This window comes from Staurois parvus, unplaced genomic scaffold (genome assembly GCF_062004578.1).
Source record: "Staurois parvus isolate SC_StPar_1 unplaced genomic scaffold, SC_StPar_1.0 ptg000313l, whole genome shotgun sequence".
Classification (NCBI taxonomy): domain Eukaryota; kingdom Metazoa; phylum Chordata; class Amphibia; order Anura; family Ranidae; genus Staurois; species Staurois parvus.
Window position 1 is genome coordinate 215002 of NW_028318109.1, and position 26603 is coordinate 241604.

At 39.7% G+C, this 26603-nt stretch overlaps 1 protein-coding gene across 1 annotated transcript in view; it reads left to right on the top strand.

Moving 5' to 3' along the window:
* LOC149457567 (uncharacterized) overlaps positions 1-26603 on the top strand; it is a gene marked incomplete at its 5' end in the record, with an annotated part of 278900 nt that overhangs the window by 167840 nt on the left and 84457 nt on the right. Inside the window, 2 exons of the mRNA XM_089683530.1 lie at positions 14523-14558; positions 14685-14729. Of these exons, the coding sequence (XP_089539656.1) occupies positions 14523-14558; positions 14685-14729 (81 nt within the window). The remainder of the gene's footprint in view (positions 1-14522; positions 14559-14684; positions 14730-26603) is intronic.

A 26603-nucleotide genomic window follows, 5' to 3' on the forward strand; every position in this document is an offset into this window, starting at 1 on the left:
TACTTATAACTTTCACTACCTAGCACTCGTATACCCTTTTATATTTATTGCAGGTAAGTGCAGTTGTTTCCACAGCAGGGGTGGACTGACAGCTCATTGGGCCCCCGGGCAATTGGGGATCATGGGGCCCCTGTGTCCTTGCCCAAACTCAAAAAAGCCTATGAAAAAGGTACCAAGGGCATCTCATGGGGCCCCCTACTGATCCTGGGCCCTTGAGCAGTGCCCCGAGTTTCCAAATGGTCAGTTCGCCCTTGTTCCACAGTAATTATTTTTGAAAAGAGAATGGACCTATGTTTAAAGGACAAGAGTTGTTTACATGAGAAAATAATGTAGACCTTATTGATGATACTGTATTATTCTCCAGCAGCATGTTTTCCTTAACCACTTGCCCTCCTGAGGATTTACCCCCCTTCATGACCAGGCCATTTTTGTGGTACACGCTGCACTATTTTAACTGACAATTGCGCGGTCATGCAATGCTACACCCAAATTAAATGTACGTCCTTTTTTTCACACGAATTGACCTTTCTTTTGGTGGTATTTGATCACCTGTGCGGTTTTTATTTTTTGCGCTATAAGCAAAACAAGACCTACAATTTTGAGAAAAAAACAATATTTTGGACTTTTTGCTATTAAGGATGAAAATAGGTCCAAGTAGACATCACCCATGTGCTCATCAGCAGCCCAGGGAGCTGGCGTGAGATGTGACAGCAAGTCTGCAGGACAACAGACATTGAAAAGTGTTGTTTGTATGCCTACCATGTGCTATGAAGCCACATAGCAGGAAAAGGTGTGTGCAATAGTAAATATCTTGGTAGGATCCCATACTGTATGTGTTTTTTAACTATGCATTAAGCTGTGTGACTGGAAATAGCCTTTTACCACTTGCCCTCCAGAGGATACACCCAAATAAAATTTATGTAATTTTTTCCCCACATATAGAGATTTCTTTCGGTGCTATTTGATCACCTGTGTTTGTTATTTTTTGCTCTATAAGCAAAAAAAGACCGACAATTTTGAGGAAAAAACAATATTTTATTGCTATTAAACATGTCCAGTAAAACAATTTAAAAAATCAAATTTTGTCTTAAATTTAGGCCAAAATGTATTCTGCTACATGTCTTTGCTAACAAAATCCCAATATATGTAAATTAATTGGTTTACGTATAGCAATTTCAAATGGCGGTATAGATAATGGGATTTTTTTTTCTACTAGTTATGGCGGGGATCAGCTACTTTTAGCGGGACTAAAAGAGACATTTTGACATTGGGGGGGAACTAACTTGGTGTCATTGACAACTCCAGTAACACCAATACAGTGAGCAATGCTAAAAAAAGCACTTTCACTGTACTAATGGCACTGGGCAGGAAGGGGTTAATGTGAGGGGCATTAAGGGTTAACTATGTGCTTGGAGTGTTTTACTAGGGGGTGGGGGGGTGTTCTTCACTGTAAGCACACTGGTCGGGGTGGCTGAACTGTGCACAGCCATCCCTCCAAGCAGTGTGCTCGAGCTGATAGGGAAGAAGATTGTTTGTAAACAAAACAATCTTCCTCCCCAGCGGAGATGCTCAGTAATCACCGGGCACCGGCGGGTAATTACCAGCTGGGACCCAGTGATTGACATCCGCGGCTGCAAATGGCAGCGCGGGTAGGGCGCGCATGCGCCCCCTACCTGGAAATGCAAAATCACGTATATATACGTGATTTTGCTCACAGGTGCCGCCCTGTAGCAGTATATCTGCTACAGTTCTTAAGGGGTTAAATATAAAAGCGGTGTTGCAAGAAAAGCAGTATGCACAGTATTGTGTTTAGTATTGCATCTTCACAAGAGTCCAAATCACAGATGTAACTATATATGTAGTAAGTAAGCGGTACACCTGCTCTCAAAGCCATGATTTCAAAGGTCCCATATACTTTATGGTTGCTTCTTCTTCTGGGTTTAAAAGTCCATATGCTTCTATTACATTGCTGCATTATAAAGCAAAATGTATTGTTGCTTGGTCCTCGTATATTTTTCCATTTTCTTTTCTGCAAAGTAATTCTGTAGACTTGTGAAGGAGCGGAAAGGTGAAACCTAGTAAAAATGAGTATCTCGTCAAATAAAAATATGCGTGAAATATGAAGGGCCCATGTTAAAATTCTTAGTTCCTGGAGCTGCCTCCAACTTCAGTTCAATGGAAAGGAGGGGAGAAGCTATTAAAATAGCGAGGGAGTTTACAGCTAACCTGGCCAATGGCCATTTGCTCTTCAAATAAGTTCCTCTTCCCCATAAATTCTGGCTGACTATTATAAGTATGGGGATCTCATAAATATGTACAAAATTTAGTACAGCCAGTGTTTAGGTTATGGAACAAGCAGTCATCTTAGCACAAGTAGGATTCCCTGCCATTTATGCCACAGATATTAACACAGTGTCAAACCCTAAATAAAAAATTTAATATATTGCAGCTTACCCCAATCATTAGATGTGGTGACTGCAATCGTTTTCTTGTTTAGGTGTTTTCTCCCTGTTTTCACCTGATGATCTGGCTAATAACACAACTCCTGTATTAGAGTCCCTCCATTCTGGATGAAGGAGCAACAGAGACACCACTGGATAGCAGCATTTTCAGTCTGGGGGGAGTGAAGTGTTAGATGTACTAGCAGATTTTGATGCACTTACAAATTGAAGCCAAACTCCAGATAACACATTTTTAAGCAGTTATAGTAGCAGTATTTTCCTTTTTGATATTAATTTTTTATACAAATTAAAAAAAAAGACCATTGCAAGCACTCCTGTCGGTGGTAAATGATTTGTCTCAGCACTCTAACTGCTATGTCTGCAGGGCAGCTTTTTCCATTGAAAAAAATAGACTAAGGCTGGCCATACATTATACAATTTTCTTGAGATGTTTGGTTTAGATTTACCAAAAACCATATAATAGGAGGTCAAACCTAACAACACTTTCAATTGTATCCAATTAGGCAGGCTCTTGCACTACATAGTTGAAGGTAAATCTAAAGGAAATTGGACAGAAATCGGACAGAAAATTGTATAGTGTATGGCCAGCCTAAGACTGCTTTAACAATATACTTTACACATTGACCAATTGACTTCAGGACCTTTGTTTGTAATTCTTGTGTGGGTAGATATTGTACACTGATGAGTGTAGTAGGGAGCTGGCACACTTACATTCATGTTACTATGGAAATACTAGGCTCTGTGCTTGACATTTCAAGCAGGCCTTTTAAAGCAAGAGGCGCATGTTTGAATATTTTGAAATTTAAAAAGAGAAAAAACTAAGTTGAAAATGTTTCTGGATCAGCTGTGTTGATTTCCATAGAAATGGGAAAGGAGTGCAAAGGTATGTGCTAGCTGAGGCAGTGTGAATTAATTAATCTCTTTTGGTTTTTGAGTAAATGATGCCCCAATCAAAAGTCCATCTCTATTAACAATTAAGTACTTGAATGAAGGTGTTTTTTTATATAATAAAGGCCAGTGCACAGTGTGAAGTAACTTAGAGCAACCAGTTAGTAATCATATTTCTCTATCTGATGGGTTAGTCAGCACTGACTGTATGTAGTTTTTTTATATTACCTACAGATTATAGTTCACATAGTGCTTTTATATATGGCAGTAAACAGGCACCCTCTGGTATCTGTTTATATAAAATTAGGTTTTTGTTATTAAATGCATGGTCATTCTAACTGACATCTGCAATACTGGTATACTTACTGTACAAAGTTAAAATCATGTGTACATCTTTATATTTGAAGTATATCATTTTATAGGCTTGATTTACCAAGACAAAATCGTGTGTTAAAATATTACTTTTGTAGAAGTGTTGCTGAAGTTGCAGATATTTGATATATTCTTGAGGTGGCGTGATACTGAAAAAAAGAATGAAATTGTAAAAATATTACTACTAGGGATCAGAATAAGAGAAAACACATCTAGTTTGCTCATGCCCGTGCAACAGGCTTTAGTGCATTACTTTAAAGAAGTAGGGCCTTTTTTAACTCTACTTCTCCTGTAGGTCACAGGAGTGCACTTCATTCTGTACTCCTGTGACTCATATACAGCTGACAGAGGGCTGAAGTCTGCTCAAACTCAGACTCTGGAGAGATCCAAACTTACTGTCGGGATCCACCCAGATGCCTGACTGGCAGCTGGCTCAACCTTTCAGTGCACCACTGAGAGCCCGAGCAAGCCCCCCCACAGCCTGGTGTTCCAGTGAGTGCTGGAGGGGCATATCAGAGAGCTGGTGACTGACAGTCATCGACTCTGCTCAATAAAAAACTGATAACTTAGATATCAGTGGTATTTAATCACTAAGTTTTCTTTTAAGTTGTATGAGAATTGTTGGCTTTGATGTGTACTGTTCATATAAAATGCTATACAATACCTAGCATTTTCAGACTTGTTTAATGCAGAAATGTGTTGTTGATTTAAATGATTTTTGATGTCTCTAAAAAATATTTTATAGGTGTGTCAATAAATGTTTCCATTCTACAATCTATTACGTGTTATTTAAAAAAGAAATATGGGAATAGAAAAAAAAACATACATACCACTACACTGTAGCTGTCCCCCAAGACCTAAGCGATCATATGGCTACTGACGACCAGGGGCGGACTGACCATTTGGAAACTCGGGCACTGCCCGAGGGCCCGGGGTCAGTAGGGGGCACCATGAGATGCCCCTGGTACCTTTTTCATAGGCTTTTTTGAGTTTGGGCAAGGACACAGGGGCCCCATGATCCCCTATTGCCCGGGGGCCCCATGAGTTGTCAGTCCGCCCCTGCTGACGACTCTCAGTTCGCAGTCCACTTGGATCTTAGCTTTTGGTCTGCTCTCTGCTATGCCCTTCCAGCGCTCACTGGAGCACTGGGCTGTTGAGGGGGCAGGTGCAGCTAGCTCTGGCTCTGGTTTTTAGATGCATACTGAGAGGCTGAGTCAGTTGATGACCAAGCAACTAGGTGGATCCTGACAATATGATCTGAATTCTTTCAGAGCCTGGAGTGGCTCTGTGATGTCAACCAACTGGGCTTTAGCCCATTTCAGCTGATCCTGGAGCATCCCTGTGTCCAAGAAGATAAGTATGACCAAAAAAGCTTTGGCCATACTTGTCTTTTAGGAAGTTAACCTCTTGCTCACTTCTCTATAGTAGAAGTACTGCTACAGGGTGGCAGGGCTGCACAAAATCACGTATTTATACGTGATTTGCATGTCCACGTGGGCCACCCTACCCGCACCGCCATTGGCGGCTAGGGATGTCAATCACCGGGTTTTGGCCAGCAGAGCTGCGCAAAATCATGTAGTTATACGTGATTTGCATGTCTGCGTGGGCCGCCCTACCCACACCGCCATTGGTGGCTAGGGATGTCAATCACCGAGTCCCTTCCAGACATCCCCCACCAGCACTCGGCAATCGCTGTGTAAAGCTGACAGGGGAGAGAACTGTGTGTAAACAACACAGGACTTTCTCCTACCAGCAAGGACGTGCACATCAGAGAAATACAAAGCAGCATGTCTCCCTAGTAAATCAGCACACATAGTAAAACACACACACAGCACACAGTTAACCCTTTGATTGCCCAAAAGTTAATCCCTTCCTGCCCAGTGTCTTTTTTACAGTGTCAGTGCTTTTTATAAGCACTGATTACTGTATTAGTGTCACTGGGGATGTCAGTGGCAGTTAGTCAGTGCCCTCCACAGTTTCCCAGTCCCGCTACAAGTTGCTGATCACCGCCATTACTAGTATAAAAAAAAATAAAATTCCAGAATATACAGTTGTGACCAAAATTATTCAACCCCCAATGCTGTAAAGGGGTTTAGGGACTATAGTGTACATTTGGAATTGTATTCAGAATCAAATCCTACAAGGACGTTGTAACTACCCAAATGCAACTAAAATGACATCAATTGTTTATGTAATACAGTAGTAAATGGTTCTTATGTGGTTTCTTCATTGCCACAATTATTCAACCCCTTAAAGACTACCACTCTGAAGAACAGAGGTTCATACAGGTGCTTTCCATCAGGTATTGAAAACACCTGTGGATGTCACCGAGCAGCAATCAAGCATAATAAGCACCAATTAGGCAGCTTTAAAATGACTGTGATACTCAGCTCCTTCTAGACATTTACTGGTGTGGTTACAAACATGGTGAAGGCAAGAGAATGGTCCAGGAAGACAAGAGAAGAGGTGATTTCTCTTCACAGGAAGGGCAATGGCTATAAGAAGATTGCAAAGATGTTAAACATACCAAGAGACACCTTAGGAAGCATCATTCGCAAATTCAAGGCAAAGGGCACTGTTGAAACGCTACCTGGTCGTGGCAGAAAGAAGATGCTGACTTCGACTGCTGTGCGCTACCTGAAGCGTAGAGTGGAGAGAAGTCCCCGTGTGACTGCTGAGGAACTGAGAAAAGATTTGTCAGATGTGGGTACAGAAGTTTCAGCCCAGACAATAAGACGCACACTGCGTAATGAAGGCCTCCGTGCCAGAACTCCCAGGCGTACCCCCTTGCTGTCTCCAAAGAATAAGAAGAGTCGACTGCAGTATGCCAAAAGCCATGTGGACAAACCACAAAAGTTGTGGGATAGTGTTCTGTGGACTGATGAAACAAAATTAGAACTGTTTGGGCCCATGGATCAACGCTATGTTTGGAGGAGGAAGAACAAGGCCTATGATGAAAAGAACACCTTGCCTACTGTGAAGCATGGTGGAGGGTCAATCATGCTTTGGGGCTGTTTTGCTTCTGCAGGTACAGGGAAGCTTCAGCGTGTGCAAGGTACCATGAATTCTCTTCAGTACCAGGAGATATTGGATGGAAACGTGATGCAGTCCGTCACACACCTGAGGCTTGGGAGACGTTGGACCTTTCAACAGGACAATGATCCCAAGCATACCTCCAAGTCCACTAGAGCATGGTTGCAGAGGAAAGGCTGGAACATTTTGGAGTGGCCATCGCAGTCACCAGACTTAAATCCGATTGAGAACCTCTGGTGGGACTTAAAGAAAGCAGTTGCAGTGCGCAAGCCTAAGAATGTGACTGAACTGGAGGCCTTTGCCCATGAAGAATGGGCGAAGATACCCGTAGATCGCTGCAAGACACTTGTGTCAAGCTATGCTTCACGTTTAAAAGCTGTTATAACTGTAAAAGGATGCTGTACTAAGTACTAAGATTGAATGTCACTTGGGGGTTGAATAAAACTGATAATGCTGTGAGCACAGAAAAGACATTTGTGGTTATTTCATTATAACTGTTATGTTATATTTGTCTGACCTACAAGTGCCTCTTTAATGTAAATGTAAGCAAGATGACTGAATGATCAAAAGCAATGTCAAACTGGCCAAAACACTCAATTTCAGTGGGGGTTGAATAATTTTGGTCACAACTGTATACCGCCATTTGTAATCATTAACTTTCACATAAACCGAGTAATATAAACTTATTGGGATTTTGTTTAGCAAACACATGTAGCAGAATACATTTTGGCCTAAATTTATGAAGAAATTAAATTTTTTTTATTTTTTTTTACTGGATATGTTTAATAGCAAAAAGTCAAATATTGTTTTTTTTTCAAAATTGTTGGCCTTTTTTTATTTATAGCGAAAAAAAATAAAAACACAGAGGTGATCAAATACCACTGAAAGAAAGCTCTATTTGTGGGGGGAAAAGAACATATGTTTCATTTATTTACAGTGTTGCATGGCCACACAATTGTTAGTTAAAGTAATGCAGCTCCGTATCGCAAAAAATGGCTTAGTCAGGAAGGGGGGTAAATCCTCTGGAGGGCAAGTGGTTAAATAATATTTTATTTAAGTTATTTATTTACTTCTGTTTTTTTCTGTGCATATACTGTACTATAATACACCACTAGGGATAGAACTACTGACTGATTTAGCTAAACAATTTCAGAGGATTACAGATTTTTTCCTTTCCGCACATACAGAGTTCATGTTCTTCAAGAATTAAAGATGCCTACAGTAGACAATGTTGTCAGTGCACCCAGTGGCATCAGCAGCCTGCTCAGACTCACAGTGGGGCTACATGTAGGAGAATTCTGCACTGTTCCCTTTTGCCAAGAACCTCGTAGCGGCAAAGTGAGCAGCTGCTATAGCTCACTATTGGCAGAGTACACCACAGGGCAGAGGCATATAGGTTTTCAATAGGATACTTTTTCAAATAATATGTCATTATAAAAGCTATATTTTTAAAATGTATTTTTGAAATTCTGCACTTGTATTTCATACTGCTCTACTGTTATATTCATGTATACATAGACTGCATGTAAGCAAAAATATTAGCTGCATAGTCAACAGAGTACTTAAGGAGGGCCTGTATTGTGGAAGCCATGCCCATGAAGGCAATCAGGAGACAAAGGATTAGTCATCAGTATTGCCCATGAGCTCCCTGTAGCTACTCTTTTTTTCCAGTAAGTGATTTACCATGCCATGGTCTGTGTTGTGTCTATGTGTGTAGGTGATGTTGTGCCTATGTATGGATTGGGGTTTTTTGTCTCATGTCAGAGTTGCCCCCTGTTGCCTTGTGATGTGATGACTGGCCGGGTGTTATTCAAGAACTAGTGGGTCTTCAAGTGATTCTAAACTCTTTTTTTTTGTACCTTAATGTATAATCTGCTATAAGGTAAAAAACCTCCTCACTACCTAATCTACCCACCCCATCCCTAAACACTTACCTGATTAAGTCACCAATCCACCACTGTTCCCCCTGCATCATAACTCCTCTCACTTCCTGGTCCCAGGGGAGGCACTGAGAGCAGCGGAAGCCATAGTCAAACATCTGTAAAGACGAATGCTGGGTGAGGCTTACCAGCACTGTATGTGTCTATAGATATACACAGCCTGGCTGGGGAGCATGTCCACCTGGGTTCCCCCTTAGCATCCAGCTAGTTGAGGGGCACCCAGAGGAAGGAGGAGAGGACAGGAAAAGAATGAGGTAAGAGAGAGACCACTCTGTCCAATATCGTTCTTTTAATTTTAATAAAACCTTTACTTTCACTTTAAATGCTCTCCAAAAAGTGCTTAGGAGAACAGTGACCAACACAGTGGTGATATTTCCAATTTCATGAGACAAGCAGGACATGTTTTTCTAGGTAAAGTCATATATGCTGAAGTGCACTGTGATTTTTCAGAAGGAATTCTCGCAAAAACTGAATTTTCAGGGTGCTGGTCATGCTCATTTAGCATTTCTAAACATTTCTTATGAGACAGAAAATCTTCAGTTTTGAAGTACTGGTTCACTTAAACTCACAGTTTCAAATTGCATGACAGATTGCACCGTATTGTCAGCGATAGAACTGTTCAAATCAGTGCGACCCTTCACAGATTTGGAAAGAAGGTTCCTGCACTATTTTTTGCAATTTCAGGTGTGACCTTTATAGACATCTGTGCATGAAGTCATACAGATGTCTGCCAAGTCACACCTGAAGTTACACTGACATGCGATTTTGAAATTGTGCGACTTCAAGTGAAGTTGCACAATTTCAAACCTGGGTCCAGTGTGAACCAGAGCTTATGGCCCAATTATATTAGCTTTGGTCTCTAAAGAGTGATCTTCATTCAGATCGTTCTTCAGAAAGTCATTTGACAGGTGATCATGTTTTTGGGGCTGCATGCATAGTGAGCACGGCAACCAGCATTGGCAAACCGCCACATGCTCTCCCACAGACAGGTATCTGTCACCACACATGCCAAACAACCACGATCTTCAAAGTCCAACAACTGACAGCCTGTGGAAGTCATCATCTCTGGCCATACACAACGCAGATCTCTCACAGAGCTAAGAGCCATATAAGTGTTCCCTGATTAGCAACTATTGTGGGAAAGTGTACAAGCGTGCATGCTGCCCTAGTGAGGGACACAGTCCACTGCTCAGATGCATGTATTATATAGAGATAACTCCTGTACACCTGTGGAACTATTACCTACATGCTATATTCTATTATGATCAGCAGCTTTCTATCTCCATAATAACTCCTCATTCAGCATAGTTACAATCCGTAAAGTGTGCTAGTATATGATACAAGTGTTTACAACAAAGACTATATCTGTCATAGTCCTTTATATGTTGTTACTCACTGTTGGGTGAGATTTGATCATGGATTCCCAGTACAAATATATCAGTTGCTGGCATATCCTTGACACATGGTTAAGTATTTACCATCAGGTTATGCTATGTACACCCCCGTGATGTAAGCTCATATATGCAAGTATATACCCACTGTGATGTACAATGAGGACTACAGCAATTGAGCCTTTAGGGGTACCATACCTGGATGTAACTATTGATAGCATAACCCATTCAACAGAGCTATTATGCACTCTCATGATGGAGGCTCATACCCTCAAGCTGAATATTCAACAGCAGAGCTCCAAAAGGGTGAATTATATGTGGTTTATATTGTCATGCTTAATTGGCACAATTATAGTCCTACCCATGCACACAGCCAAGTGGGGAGGTTATACAGGCACTTTTGGAGGGTGAGACTGACAGACTAAATCAGGGGTGGGCAAACTTTTTGACTTGAGGGCCGCAATGGGTTCATATATTGGACCCGGGGGCCGGACCAAGAGTAGATGAATGATGTGTATGTGTCATCCATAGTAAGTATAGTAATATTCCCCCATAGTAAGCATAGTAATTAATCCCCCATATAGTAATTCATCCCCCATAGTAATTAATCCCCCATAGTAATTAATCCCCCATATAGTAATTCATCCCCCATAGTAATTCATCCCCCATAGTAATTCATCCCCCATAGTAATTCATCCCCCATATAGTAATTCATCCCCCATAGTAATTCATCCCCCATAGTAATTCATCTCCCATATAGTAATTCATCCCCCATAGTAATTCATCCCCCATAGTAATTCATCCCCCATATAGTAATTCATTCCCCATAGTAATTCATCCCCCATATAGTAATTCATCCCCCATAGTAATTCATCCCCCATAGTAATTCATCCCCCATAGTAATTCATCCCCCATATAGTAATTCATCCCCCATAGTAATTCATCCCCCATATAGTAATTCATCCCCCATAATAATTCATCCCCCATAGTAATTCATCCCCCATATAGTAATTCATCCCCCATAGTAATTCATCCCCCATAGTAATTCATCCCCCATATAGTAATTCATCCACCATAGTAATTCATCCCCCATATAGTAATTCATCCCCCCTATAGTAATTCATCCCCCATAGTAATTCATCCCCCATATTAAGTCCCCAAGTCCCCCCTGTGTCAATTCACTTACCTTTGCTCCGCGCGTTCCTCTCGCCGTGTTCCCGCGCTGTTCCGGTGTAGCATAAAAATCTGTCTCCTATGAGGATCTGTCCCCCTCGACGTATCTGCGCATGTGCCAGTTTCAGGCATTAGCAGCCGATCGGCGATCTCCGGCACATGCGCAGATACGTCGAGGGGGACAGATCCTCATAGGAGACAGATTTTCATGCTACACCGGTCTTCAGGGCGGACTGTGAGAGGAGCCTAGCGGGAGCCTAGCTCCGCGGGCCGGATTAAAAGGTCCGCCGGGCCGTATACGGCCCGCGGGCCGTAGTTTGCCCATTGCTGGACTAAATGGTAGTCTCATTGCAGTAATTAGTTATCCAAACCAGGATTAAAGCACTTAACCAAGAGTTAGAGGTACCTTATTCCAGGTGATTAGCTCTTTATCATCAAAGGCCCCTTTTTGATTATCGTAGCCAAGTGGGCACCCAGAGGAATATAAGGCGAACCACTCTTAGGGTCTTCTTCATGCTTAAGTTTTATGTGGTTCCATCTAGCCCTCATGGAAAAGTACCTGCTAGCCTTCTTTTTGTCAACATATGTGTTGGTGATTTTCATGGGGGTTCCCCCAATCACTGATAGCTTCATGGATCACATGATTGATCTGAGCTTGTTGGATCAGCGATGATGCAGCTGGAGGTGATACACATACAGGAGTACCTAGGTTTACGAACGCCTCGGTTAACATAATTTTTGGCTTACCAATGAAAATCCATTGAAAATAATGCCTCAGTTTATGAATTTCTTTTGCAATATGAAGCAAGTTTCCCCAGGATGCATTGGCCTGGGAGGTTTATAGCGACGGCCCCGTGCCTTTAAAGTGCACTTTATAAAGAGTTTTGAACAGATAAGACTTTTTTTTACTTTTTGCTGACCTCCGAAACGGATTAATTGGTTTTCAATGCATTTATACATTTTTTTAATCATGTCCTTGTACAGTATTTATGCCTTTAAAGTACACTTTATAAAGCGTTTTGAACAGATAAAAGACTTTCTTTTAATTTTTTTCTGACCTCCGGAATGGATTAATTGGTTTTCAATGCATTCCTATGCGAAACTACATTTCGGTTTACAAATTTTTTGCAATATGAAATGTCCCGGAGAACGCAATACCATGTTCACCATGTCTATGTCTACCTTTTCTACGGTCCATGAGATCAAATAAATACAATATTGCATTCACCAATGTAGTGATATATTACTCCGCATAGGATTTAATACAAACCATCTTTCAGGCAGGTTTTGCACTAGTCAACTGCCATTTTGTTTTTACAACTTTTTGTATACCTTTTTGTACTTAAAATATATTATTTTTTACAATGCTAAGCTTTATCAAGCTAGAGTAGTAAAAGAAACAATGCATGCAAGTTGGTGAAAAATGAGTGACAGCAATCTGGAACAGTACATTAATGTCAAATTTTGCATTACAATTGGCAAAAGTGCATGTGAAACTTTAGGTCTATTACAACAGGCTCATGGTGAACATTCCATAAAGAAATCAAGTGCTTTTGAATGGAACAGGCGGTTTAAAGAGGGGTGGGAATAGGTCCATGCTGATGCAGTGGGCAGCCAAAAACACAAAGTACAGATGCAAATGTGAACAAAGGTTATGGAAATCTGTTTAAATGAAAAAAAAACTGCACTCTGGCCTGACAAGTGAATTCTCCATCATGCAAATGCACCTGCACATGATGCCTTAAGAGTTTGCGAGCTCCTGGCCCAGAAATACTTTCCGAAACTTGGCCAGCCACCTTTTTTTCCTGACTTAGCACCCTGAAGATTTTAACTTTTTTGAAATTTTTAAAACTGCCTTAAAAGGACAAAGATTTGATGACATTTCGTACATCTAACGTACCACAACAAAGATACTGCTTAGTATTCTATAAAATGAATTCCGGGAATCTTTGAGTGTATTCTTACATTCTTTATATGTGTGACTCACCACCTTAGTGCTATGCCACAGACATTCTGGGAATTAAATTGTCACACCTTGTGTAATTTAACTATGATTGATAGTGCAAACTGTATATCTTTTTTTATCTTTAGTCTGTTTTTTCATCCCTTTTAGCCAAATTGTTATACTACTAAGCTTTCTTTATTAATTTGTGAACAAAAAAAATTTGCATTGCTATGGCCTACATGCTAATTGTTTCTAGTTCATTCAGCATGGTTCTGAATGTCAGATTCCAACAGCAGCAAGATTTAGCAAAATGTGTAAAATTTTAGTCAGAAATTGTAATTTTGAGGAAATGTGTAGATATATCAATGGTGCACTAAAATACCTCCATTTTTTACCTCCTAAATGTCTATTAGTATTGGCTTTTGGTTGCCCAGGATTTATAGACTCAGAATATGGATTGGTTGCACTAAGCAGATTGATGAACGATCCCATATCCCAGATAAAGTCCATAGATAGCAGAGCCAGTAAAGCTGTCCCTATTCTGTCCCTCTTTTTCTGGAACCTTTCCTTAGGACTAGATGCTCGGCCCATAACCAGTGTGGATCCTATCCCTTGCCTACTCACTTTGCAAATGCACGCCAGCTGCAGTGGGCATTGCCCTCACTAAAGATGGCCTCTGAGGTCATCCAGTGTTGCAGCATCTAATCAGGCCACTGCTCTCCTGATGACATCCATGGAGGCTTCAGACAAAGTCCCTCTAATCTTCCATTCCCTCTGTACAACAGCTAGCATTACAGCGCCACCTACAGAGCAGATGGTAAACCGAACCTGCCTACATGCTCCTACTAACATTGTTATGACTGCTACTAGTAGTGCTTCTCAATATTGTGACTTTTTTCCAAAATAAGGAATTAGATTAAAAGATGCGTTTTTGCATTACAGTGAAAATTACAGAAATGTATCAGTTAAGGGGTTTCTGATATTTTGTAACCTACACATTTATAGATCAATGATAGATATTGCAGCAAGTAGATGCATTTATTTCCCCTACCTGTTTTCTTTTCCTTTTGGCTAAATAAAGTAACACTAATTGAATTATTACCTAGCAAAAAATAAAGATGAATTCTTGTTTGCTGAGCATGTTTTCTATCAGTTTTGTAACTTCAAGACTTTGATGAATAGCTGCTATAATCACCCTTCCTGGGTACACAGTGTGTGCTTTTTCAAAGCTTGATGAGGAAGGAGAACTGATGATCTAAAACTCATGTGCGGCTATGCAATGCAATTCAGTGACTAAAATTCCATATATCATTTCTAGGGAAGAAACGGAAATGATGGATTACCAGGTTCACCGGTGAGTCATGTTTAATTTCATTGCTTGTAATAACTTCAGTGAACAAACAATAACATTTCTGTTGCAATCTTCGATTTTTATATTTTTCCAAAATCCTTTCAATAAATTATTCTTTCTACTTTTCAGGGAGCCCCAGGACGACCAGGTGACAGAGGTCCAAAAGGAGAACGTGTAAGTTTTTTTAATCACTTTTTTTGTTAATATTCCTGTTAAGTCTGCTGTCAGAGTGACTGGTGATTAGTGACTGGTCCATTGCCAGTCTAGTTACTAATATGGCTGTGGAGCAATTATTATTATTATTATTATACAGTATTTATAAAGCGCCAATAGTTCACTCAGCGCTGTACATTACAAAGGGGGACAGAACATGTGACAGAACAATACCAATACAATGCAAAACATGAGGGGATCAAGGGCCCTGCTCTTTCGAGCTTACAATCTAGAAATGTTCTGAATGCAAAATGCATCTGGACAGAGTTAGTTCATAGGATTGTCCTACTGACTTGAACTAGAGAATTTATGGCACACTTCTTGGTGGTGTCCTTGTGCTTAGGATCATCCTTGGCCAACCATAAGTTCAGCTCAGTCACTGAAGTCCTCCAACGTTTTGAGTATCTTCACAGATGCTGCTGTGCTTTAAATGACATTCAGTAACCTAAGCTATGGGCGGCTTGTAATTCACACATCTGGGTTGATTTACCAAAGGCATCAAGGTGTCCATTTAAGAAAGATAGAAAAGCTGAGATCCTGAGGATCACAGCTGATCTCTCAGGTGTGCCAGTTTATGAAGCTGAGGTGAGGAGCGGAGAACATTTTCTTCACTTCTCATCACAGGACACACCCTTCTATCATTCACTTGAACAGAGATGGCCAGTTTATGAAGGTGAGATCTGAAAATCTCACTGGCCATCTCTTTAAAATATCTCCGTCCCAGATTCTACAGCCCAGAGCTGGAGAATCTTAGGTGTCCATTTATGAACCAGTGGTAAATGATCGCTGCTCAGTTCTCCGGCATTCTCGGAGAACACAGTTCTCCTCTGAATGCCTTTTATGAAGCAGTGTAAATCAGTTCTCCGAACGAAGGGAGAACGGTCTACAAACGTTGGAAAACGGTCTACAAAGCTGGAAAACAGCTGCTTTTACTATAATCTCGCAAGATTACAGTAAAAGATCAGTTTACTAATCAGAGGTAAATTATTGCTACTTAGTTTGCGGTCACTCTGATTCTCCAGCTCTGGGCTAGAGAATCTGGAGGGAGAACACAGATCTCCAGTGAAGGGCTGAACATGTTCTCTGCTGATCTCCTGAGTGTCATAAACTGTGAATGACCAGAGAATAGCTGTGATCCTCTGAATCACAGCTATTCTCTGTGTCATAAACGGACACCTATGTAAGAAGCAGCTGCGATGTGAGGAAGAAGGCTTATTTCTTCTTAATATCAGCACCAGCGGGGTTATACACTGATATAAATGCTAACTATATACACATACATACAGTATAATTATTATGTATTGTCGTTTAGAATGCATTATCACCTGAGCAATGCAGAATTGTTGGCAGAATTGAACAATTCTTGCTGCAATTCCAAACTGTGCTAAAATTGTATTAAAATACGCAGTGTGCTTTTGGGTGCCATTCATTGTTAAACTTTGTTAGCAGACATGCATATTGCCACACATTTTGTCATTTGACAAATACGCTATCAACGCACCAAAATGCATAGTTAAAAACACACACAACACTCCATATCCAAAAAAGGTTCAGTTTGGCTTTTTGGAGCCTTTTTAATGCATATTTTGGTGAAGTTTTTAACAAACATTTGGCTGCTTTTTTCAACACACATTTTTAAAAAAATGTGAGTTGAAATTTTTATGTGAATTTTGGTGCTTTTTAACGTGTTTTGGCTAATTTTTTACCTCCATTTTTGTGTGTTTTCTGGAAACGCATGCAAAATGCATGTCATGTTTGCGGTGCCATTATTTGTTAATGGCACCCGAAAGTGGCTAGCAGATATGCAGTTTGCCAAAATATGCATACAAACCAAATCAAAATACACTTTAAAGACGTGCCAAAACACGTGCTAAGAAAAGTACCAAAATGTGCATTACAAACCACACCAAAATGCATGGTAAAATAACCTGTACCAAAATGTGCGTTAAAGTGCCTAGGGCTAGGTTCATACCTATGCAGGTTGCATTTGAGCTGTTTCTGAATTGTGTTTTGCGTTGCATTTTTGCACTTGCATTTTTATGTGTTTTTGATGCGTTTTGCGGTTTTTTATTTTTTTATTGTTCTTGTTGCTAGGCAGACTTAAAGCACAAAAAAACATCAAAAATGCAGCAAAACACAGCAAAATTGCAATACATGCTTTTCTGCAGCATTTCCATTGAACTTTATTGAAACAAAAATGCAACTTATTGTGTTCAAAAAAGTCCCTGACCCTTTCCAAAAACAGCACCAGGTGAAAATGCACAGGTGTGAATATGTCCCATAGGAAATCATGTTAAATGGACTGTACTGCATTTCTGCAAAACTCTTAGGTGTGAACCTAGGGTAAATGTGTGTTTAGAAAAGCGCCCAAATGCACATTAAAAAAACCCACATCAAAATGCATGTTAAAAATATACAGCATGTTAAAAAGCGTCAAACTGAATGTAAATAATGCTAAAATGTGCAATAAAAAGGAGCCAAAATACAAATTTAGGTACTTGTCTGTTAATTCACTGGATTTATTTATATATATATATATATATATATATATATATATTTAGTATATGTTTTATTTAAATATATATAAAAAAAATATACATACATATATATTATATATATATATATATATATATATATATATATATATATAAATCCGGTGAATTAACAGACAAGTACCCAAATTTAAAGAATCTGCCAAAATGTGTGTTAAAAAATACCAGGGGTCAGTGCTTATTATTTTCATGTATTGGTCTTTTTAACTTTGGTTTCACTGTTTAATCTCAGGTGATCTGTAATCACACAATTATCTCAGGAGATCACATGCAGCCCTCCCCCTTCTACGCAGATCTCAGCTGTTCTCAGAGGAAAAACTTCTCCTCTCTTCTTCTTCTGAGAACAAATGTTCTCCGCTTCATAAACAGGAGGACAGAGAAGATTTTTCCCTGAGAACTGCAGAGAACTGCAGAGAACAGAAATGAGATAAATTATCTCTGCTTAATAAACGTACACCCAAGATTGTTCATTTTGCAAGGGAATTTCCATATAGCTTAGTGGATGAGGTGAATCTATACTGACTTCCTTCATCTAATCATGGGCAAGCAAAAATACTTTTTTATTTAATTTGTATGTAATTTAGTATTCTTTGTAGTAAATTTTCACCACATCCCTTTAAGTGTTACTAAACCCAGGACCCTGCATTTACTATGTCTGGTCTCCCACAGTACACAGAAGATGGAAATGCAATTACTTTAGTAAATCTAAACAGCAAAATACCTTTTCTCATCAGCAGTACATAGCAGTCTTGTGACTTCTATCAGTGTCCAGCCAAGCACTGGTAAAAGCTTGTAGAAGGAGTTTTCATTCTGACTGTCAGATGAGGCTGCATAACCCCTGACCCTCTGTCTGGACAGTGCTGACTGGCACTGTGCTGATCACATGCACCCTCCTAAAAAGACCTCTCCAGCAATACACACCAAACTGAGCATGTGTAGAGTGCCTCCTAGGGCTCTGTACTATCAGCAGATGGAATGGGGACAGTAGAAGAAGGTGAGGATCAGAGAAGACAGGATCAAACAGCCTTTTTCCACAATGTGGAGGATTAACCCCTTAGATTCTACAGAGAGTATAAAATGAAAGCTTTACTGCATATACAGATTGATTTTACTGTTGTGGGTTTAGTAACACTTTAAGCTAAGGCAAAATTTCCTTGCAAAATTAACAGCCTATTTGCCTTTAGTAAATTAACCTTACACATGCAGGAATCCATTGGAGAAAGGGTATATTTCTGCCTGGAATGATTCTGCATTCCATGTCTGAAAGAGTATACAGAAAGAACATCAGTTTTAAGCATAGCATTTAGCCAGCTTTTCTCCTTTTGTTCTCTAGTTTGCTCCACACAGATTTAGATGTAGAAATGGATTGGCTGCTTTCAGAAACAAAGATAGTTTTACTTACAAAGCTGTGTATTTACTTACTTATTTACTTTAGCACTGCATTTATTTATTTAGTTATTAGGTTTGGGGAAAGCAAACATATTATTGCCTGTATGTAGTGTAAGTATAGATACATACACAAAAGTACAAAGAAGGTCACATGAAATACTGACCACAATACTTTGAACATAGTGTGTAATCCCCCTTCTAAAGCGTTTCTAAATATTGTATATCAGGCAGCCAGAATGCAGCGCAATACAGGTAGTTTCCAAGTGAAAATATGTATGAGCCTGTTGCTCCAAAATAAATTCATGCAAAATTCATGCCATGGTAAATTTCAGCATACAGAATAACATCATGCTGTTGATGAGTGAGCCTGCTGTGAATAATTTCTATGTTCAATTCTGAGAGAAGTGGTCTCATTAGATGACCGTTTGTCTGTAGCTCCTGTTTCAAATTAATACGAAACTGCTTTTTTTAATTAGTGTAATTTTAAAGTGGCCTTTTAAGTTTTATTTCTGTTGTGCTATTTTTTCTATAGAAGTGTTGTTTGAGTTGTCTCATTTCTTTCATTATTGACAATGAAGCTAGTAGAGATGAATGCTCCAAATTAGAAAGCTTAGTGACTCCCTGGGCTCCAATTCATGACTCATTAATTCATGACATTGAGCATGCTGATGCATGTGTAATTAGCAGTGTTTGTATATCCCTAGTGAATGTGGTTCTGCTAGCCTTTGTACACAGTGCTCTTCTCAATAAATACTCCTTGCCTCATCTCAAATATCAAGCTCACATATCTCTCCATGGCATTGCAGTACCCATAGGTGATATTGCTGTCATTTTAAAGCCTTTCAGTATTCTGCTTGAAACAATTTTTTTAAATATGATTTATCTCTAAGATACAGAATATAAAAAAACACATTTATGCCTTCTCATTTAGGATGTCCTAGCAGTTGGTCAAAACAGTTTTCTAATGTGAATGTAGAACACAAGTGTGAAGCATGTGAATAAACACTCCAGATTGGGTCCCACAGTTCATTTTTGAGGAACCATAGTTAAAATAGGGCATTTTGTAATTTTTCTGCTTGGAATTTAATCTTTTGGGGGATTTTGGGAAAAAATTCCTTTTTGAAGTACAATTTAAATTTCAAAGCCATGGCCCTGTGGTTTATAAAATCAAAGATCTAATTTACAATCTGCTGCTTTCAGAACAAAAAACTAATTTTCTGCACAGTTGTTGTAACTATATGTTTTCATCAACACTATATTAATAATATTTAGTTAAATAAGCACAGTTTGGGGAGGAGATGGACTTTGGGATCCCTATGTGCTTGTCATGACCTCTTCCCTCTCTCACTATGTACCTGGACTTCTTTTTTATACCATTTTGTCCTGTAGATTCTGCAAGGAATTGGTCTTCTCTATCTATCTATTCATTTATGTGCCTATCTATCCTGGCCAGTAGTTGAAGCGAGGGAGATAAAAGATGTGTTTATTGCACAGGGGCCCTTTTATGATCATCACTAGGTTGGATCTATGTAATTTATTTGCTACATCCTCTTCATCAGGACAATAATAGAAGATGTTTCGGTAGCTCTGACCCTCTACTGGAAGAATTTTTTCTCTTTTTGAACTAAACTCCCCTATTTTCTTTTCACCCTCAGTTGTCCCACTTCTAATTCCCACGTGCAGAGAATTAATACATGTACTATGTTATTTTGCACAACATTTTTTATCCAACCTCTATGTTATTTAATTGCAATCAGATGCTATTATAATATAAAATAGAAGTGAAAAACATAATGGTGGGGATGAACATATTATGTGCCAGAGTTGCTCATGATCTGTGTGACCTGATGTATGGCAAGAGCATGCATTTTAAGGCTCATTCACATTAAATGAATAGAATACCCTAATGCAATGCATGTTAATGCACATGAGCTAACATAGGTGTCCTTTTATGACACAGAGAATAGCTGCGATTCAGAGGATCACAGCTATTCTCTGGTCATTCACAGTTTATAACACTCAGGAGATCAGCGGTGAACATGTTCAGCCCTTCACTGGAGATCTGTGTTCTCCCTCCAGATTCTCCAGCCCAGAGCTGGAGAATCGGAGGAACCGCAAACTAAGCAGCGATAATTTACCTCTGCTTAGTAAACTGATCTTTTACTGTAATCTTGCGAGATTATAGTAAAATCAGCCGTTTTCCAGCGTTTGTAGACCGTTCTCCCTTCGTTTGGAGAACTGATCTACATATGCTTCATAAACGGCATTCACAGGAAAACTGTGTTCTCCGAGAATGCTGGGGAACTGAGCAGTGATCTATTACTGCTGGTTCATAAACGGACACCTTAGTGCATTAGTGTCAATAGGCCCTTAGGCTCCATATACACTAGCATTTTTAAGCTCCTAGAAGCTGTTATTAGCATTTCTTTTCTGCTCTTGGAAGCTAAATAGTGTTATCCTATGTGCCCATGCACTCTGTTTTATGCTAGTAGGATTTTGCAAGCTTCAGAATTTAGGAGCAGAAAAAATTGTTTTTGTAGCATTTTTGGGAACGTTTTTCTGGCAGTAAAAAACACAGAACACTCCTGAACACTGCTAAAATGCTTGTAACAGCTTTTTGCTAGCTTTTTTTTTCTACTTGTACTATAAAAGTACACTACTAAAATGATGGCGCTACTAAACACTTCTAAACGCTACTAAAACGTTACTAAAAATGCAAGTACCATTGTTTTTTATCTAGCATTTTTTCCAGCATTTTTTGAACTTTAAAAAAAAAGGCTAGTGTGCATGGAGCCTTAATAGCTAGAAAGCATCCTTCTTTCCCAGTCCCCTAGTTAAAAGGTGTGCATTCTATTCCATTACAAATTGTGCATGCAGCATAATATTGTAGACAGCTGTGATGGCCCACTGCTATTATTACTTCCACAATTATACATTTGGTTCAGATCAAGGGACGAGACTAATGCATGATGTTAAAGCTAAATGTTCAGGTGGGTTTAATGAAAACGATGCAGCTAAACGTATACATGTAGATAACTGTTTGTAAAGTTATTTATATTTATCAACTTACACCCATAGCTTCATAGGTCCTTTTTCTCTACATACACTACATTCATATCTTGGCGAGGCCTATACTATGTGTTGTCTCCTTTAACCACTTTCAACCTCTTTGTTTTGTACCCCAACCATCTAATCTGATCAAATATATTTACAACTACGGTAGTTTAAAATAAAACAAAGGTCTTATTCTTGATGTCCTTCATCCTGCCTTATTGGAACCATTTAGAGCTACATTTCACATTAAATGAAGGGAAGCTTTAAGTGTACATCATACTTTCTAATAAATTGTTCTAATTTTAATTTTCACCTATCATAAAAGACTAATACCTGACTTGTAAAATAGAAAAAAATCAATTTAATTACATACTCTTTTCCAATGTCACACAGATCATTCAGTTATTCTTGGGTTTAATCCCTCAGTAGCCACAGAAATGTAAATGTTCTTGGTCCCCAAGGACATATTAAAGTGTTAACAGGCTGCAAGCAAAGATCCAATTATTAGGCTTGAGTTCCAGCTGTGCATCTAGTTGTAGGGTTATTGTAGAATCCTGGTCAGTCACTTGTAGATATTACTGTGAGGTTAGGTATTAGAAAGCAGTTGGACTACAAAAGGATTTTTTCATAATCTTATTTAGGCAACACTTTTGGCACATGCTCCAAACTTTCAATCCCTTTATCTCTATGTCTATCTCTTTTTTACAGTATGTATGTGTCTCTTTATTTTACTAGAGGCTATTAAATTTCCTGGAAGTGTCTATATGCACATACGTGTTAATAAATGTATGACCTAAGGATAATATATATATATATATATATATATATATATTAACAAGAAATGTCAGGCAAAGTATGGAACTACTAAGACAGACTTTTATGTACTTGTTTATTTTTACTGAACAAGGCAAAGACAAAGTTGTTGACTAAATGTAACATTCCATAAAGCCAGAATAAACTATAGACCACCAGGGTATCAGTACAATTCTCTGTAAGGGACATTAAAAAGTCTCAAACCAAATGCTTGCTTGCTGTTAAAAGTAGGATAAAAAGGTATTTGAAATCTGAAAGAACAGGGAACAATACCTTTTAATCAGAAATATAAATGTTCATTGTGTATGCTGGGAACCTCCCATGTCTCATTGCATGCTTTAAAAACACGGCAATGGAAACCCCAGGAAAATAATTGTAATATTATAGTTAAAGGAAAAGGCCTACCGTTTAACTGTCAGGGAAAAATTGATATGATAGTTTGTCCTCCATCGAGCTTTAAAGCAAACCTGTGGTGAGGGTAGGGATGGCCAACTAATTATATTTGCAGGCTAAGAATTATATTACATTTACATTGACTTCAAATAATGTAGAAATTGTAGAGCAATTCAGGCCAGAGTAACTCCAACCCCTCTCTCATGCTGCCCTGTTAAACCTACTTGCTTCTCCTGCCATCCGTGTCTGCAGTCTTTTTCATCTCAGCTTTTTTTTTATAGTCTTTTATTTTATTTTAGAATTATTTGACATTCCAGGTGGGTGCGTGAAAAAAGAAAAAAAGGAAGAAACCATGTAGCTTTCACAGAAGCAATCAGTAGTTTGTATACAGTTCATAGGTGTGACAATGTAACACAGATCTCTTTTTATCTGCATAGCAAGTAATAAAAGCAGCTTTAAATCTGAAATCATAGTGCTTTCAACTTCTACCCCTTTTCCCATAAATATACCCCAGACACCCTCAAGGTGCCTGGGGTATATTTATATACTATAGTTCTACACCCTGGAACTATAGTATTCAAAACTGAAAAGAGAGCAAAGAAAGGGAGTTAGGTGGGGAGGTGCATTGTCATTTAAGGAGGCCCACCACCGCATGGACAGTTCATAGTCTTCTAAGGACTACTGCATAAGGATTGGGTGAGAGGGTCCTTAACCCACATAGATGTCATAATCAACCACTAATTTTCATTCACTCCACAGACTCAACTGAACCAGCACTGTACACTGACAATGTTCTCCTATAGGGGTCAAACACATTAGCCATTATTTACTACTAAAAGCTGCAGCTATCAATACCACAGACTGCAACTCAAGCTGCCACAAATCCAGTCTACTTACGTTGATTGCCGTGTGCATTACAAGTTACTGCATGACATCTCAATCTTAACTGCTGCCAATCCTCTTTCTGCATTGCACTCCCCTTCCTGTATATGTGTCTGTCTTAGCTTAGTTGATTTATAGTGGTACACCCACTGACTGAGTCCAACTTTCCATCTAATTGTTTCTGAACTCTAGGAGCATAAAGTTAACTTTAACCGCTTCCCACCTGCCATATAAGGAAATGACGGATGCGGGGTGGTTCTCTCGTTCTGGTAGGACGTCATATGACGGTCCTCCCACTCTAACCGCACATGCGCACCCCCGGGGGCACACAGCGTGGCGATCAGTGGTGCGCTGTGTCCCTGAGACACAGTGGATCAATGTTCAGTGGAAAGAGCCAATGACGTCAGCTCTGTCATGTGATCAGCTGTGTCCAATCACAGCTCATCGCATGTAAATAAGGAAATGCCAGTTATCGGCATTATTCTCCTCTAGAGCTGACAGCTCATGAGGAGAGGAGAGCTGGTCATCAGCAATACTCAGAGGGGACATGTACACTGATCATCAGGGCACTGATGATCAGTGCCCTGATGATCAGTGCAGCCCCATCAGTGCCACCTGTCAGTGCCCATCAATGCCAGCTGTCAGTGCCCATCAATGCTACCTGCCAGTGCCCATCAGTGCCACATCAATGCCATATATCAGTGCCTACCAGTGCACATCAATGCCACAAATGAGTGCCCATCTGATCTGCCTTTCAGTGCCAACTATCACTGCCAGTCAGTGCCACCTATCAGTGCTAGTCAGTACCACCTACCAATGCTGCAAATCAGTGCCACCTATCAGTGCCACCTATCAGTGCCCGCCCATCAGTGTGCATTCGTGCCACCTAACAGTGCCAGTCAGTGCCTCCTATCAGTGCCAGTCAGTGCTGCCAATCAGTGCCACCTATCAGTGCCATATATGAGTGCTGCCTTTCAGTGCCCATCAGTGATGCCTGTCAATGCCCATCAGTGCCACCTACCAGTGCCTCCTCATCAGTGCCCATCACTGCCACCTATTAGTGCCCTTCACTGCAGCCCAGGGGCGGACTGACCATTTGGAAACTCGGGCACTGCCCGAGGGCCCGGGGTCAGTAGGGGGCCCCATGAGATGCCCTTGGTACCTTTTTCATAGGCTTTTTTGAGTTTGGGCAAGGACACAGGTGCCCCATGATCCCCTATTGCCCAGGGGCCAAATGAGTTGTCAGTCCACCCCTGCTGCAGCCTATCAGTGCCCATCACTGCAACCTCATTATCGCACATCAGTGAAGTAGAAAAATCACTTATTTACAAAATTTTATAACAGAAACTAAGAAAAAAGTTTTTTTTTCAAACATTTCTGTGGTTTTTGGTTTGTTTAGCAAAAAATAAAAAACCCAGAGGTGATTAAATACCACCAAAGAAAGCTCTATCTGCCTCCCAAAAATTATAAACCTTTCATATCAGTTGTTGCATGACCGCGCAATTGTCATTCAAAGTGTGAGAGTGCTGAAAGCTGAAAATTGGCCTGGGCAGGAAGGGAGTAAAAGTTCCCAGTAGGCTAGTGGTTAAAGAATTGTTCACATCTTGTGGCCTGCCTGGTGGCAGAACTGGTTTGCTGATAGTATAACAAACTTTCCAGGCTAAGCCTAGCCCCTCCAGCCTGAGAGCCCTCAAGTGTACTGTCCAGCAGTTCTTATTGTTGGCCATTCCACAGTCACTTGGGGCATAATCTCCCAGTCAGATAGCTACTTTTTATGCTGTTGGTATTGCAGTGCAAGCTGAGTCAATTTTTAAAAGGTCCCCCGGTTAATTGAATTATATTTGTATTGCATTGTTTTCTCTTGTGTTCATAATGAAATAATGGTTCACTGTGTTATCTTTTAATTTTGGTCAACCTATATAATTTCCTTATCTTTTAACAGTGGTGTCAGTAAGAGTGAGACTCCAGTTAGGGCTGGAGAATGAGCAGAAGACCTAATATTACCAGTGAGGTAGTGCTACACAGTCATTGACTGTGTTTATTTGACATTATAGCGGCATGGAGTAAGTGGGGTGTCACACTTTTCTTATAGCCCTCAATGGAGGATAGAGTGCCATGCAGTAAACAGGGCCCAGAGTCATCTGGCAGCTAATCAATAATATTAACTCCAATCAGCTTCAAGATCTCAGTCTAGTACAAGTCCTTTTCATATTCCTGAAATTACACTATATGATCAAAAGTTTGTGGACACCTGGCCATCACACCTACAATCTATGAGTTTGCTTAATATGCCATTCCAAAAGCATGAGCATTAATACACAACTGAACAACACGTTGGGGCTATAACAGGTTCCACTGGAAAGCGTGTCTGTGGCTAAGTGGGAGGAGGATGTCATCTATTCTCGAGAGCAACCCCAGCTCCTACTGTGGGTGAGATATATAGACAACATCTTTCTCCTATTGGGACTTGATTATTTGTTGCTATTTTCATTTATATAATTTTCATTATTTATGCATTTATCTTGACAATGATGATGTAGTGCGGCAATTTACTTATGCTTATTTGTACACAATTGATCTGATTGTTTTGCTAGCAGCTTTTTTTATTTTTCTAATTTCATTTTTTACTTTTTGCACAACTTTTTTGCCGCTTTCTTGTCTTTTCTATGTGACCATCATATGCCTAATGAAGGGGTCCTGTGAGACTCCAAAATGTTGTCTTGCTGTAACTATGTGATCGTTCATTAAAACT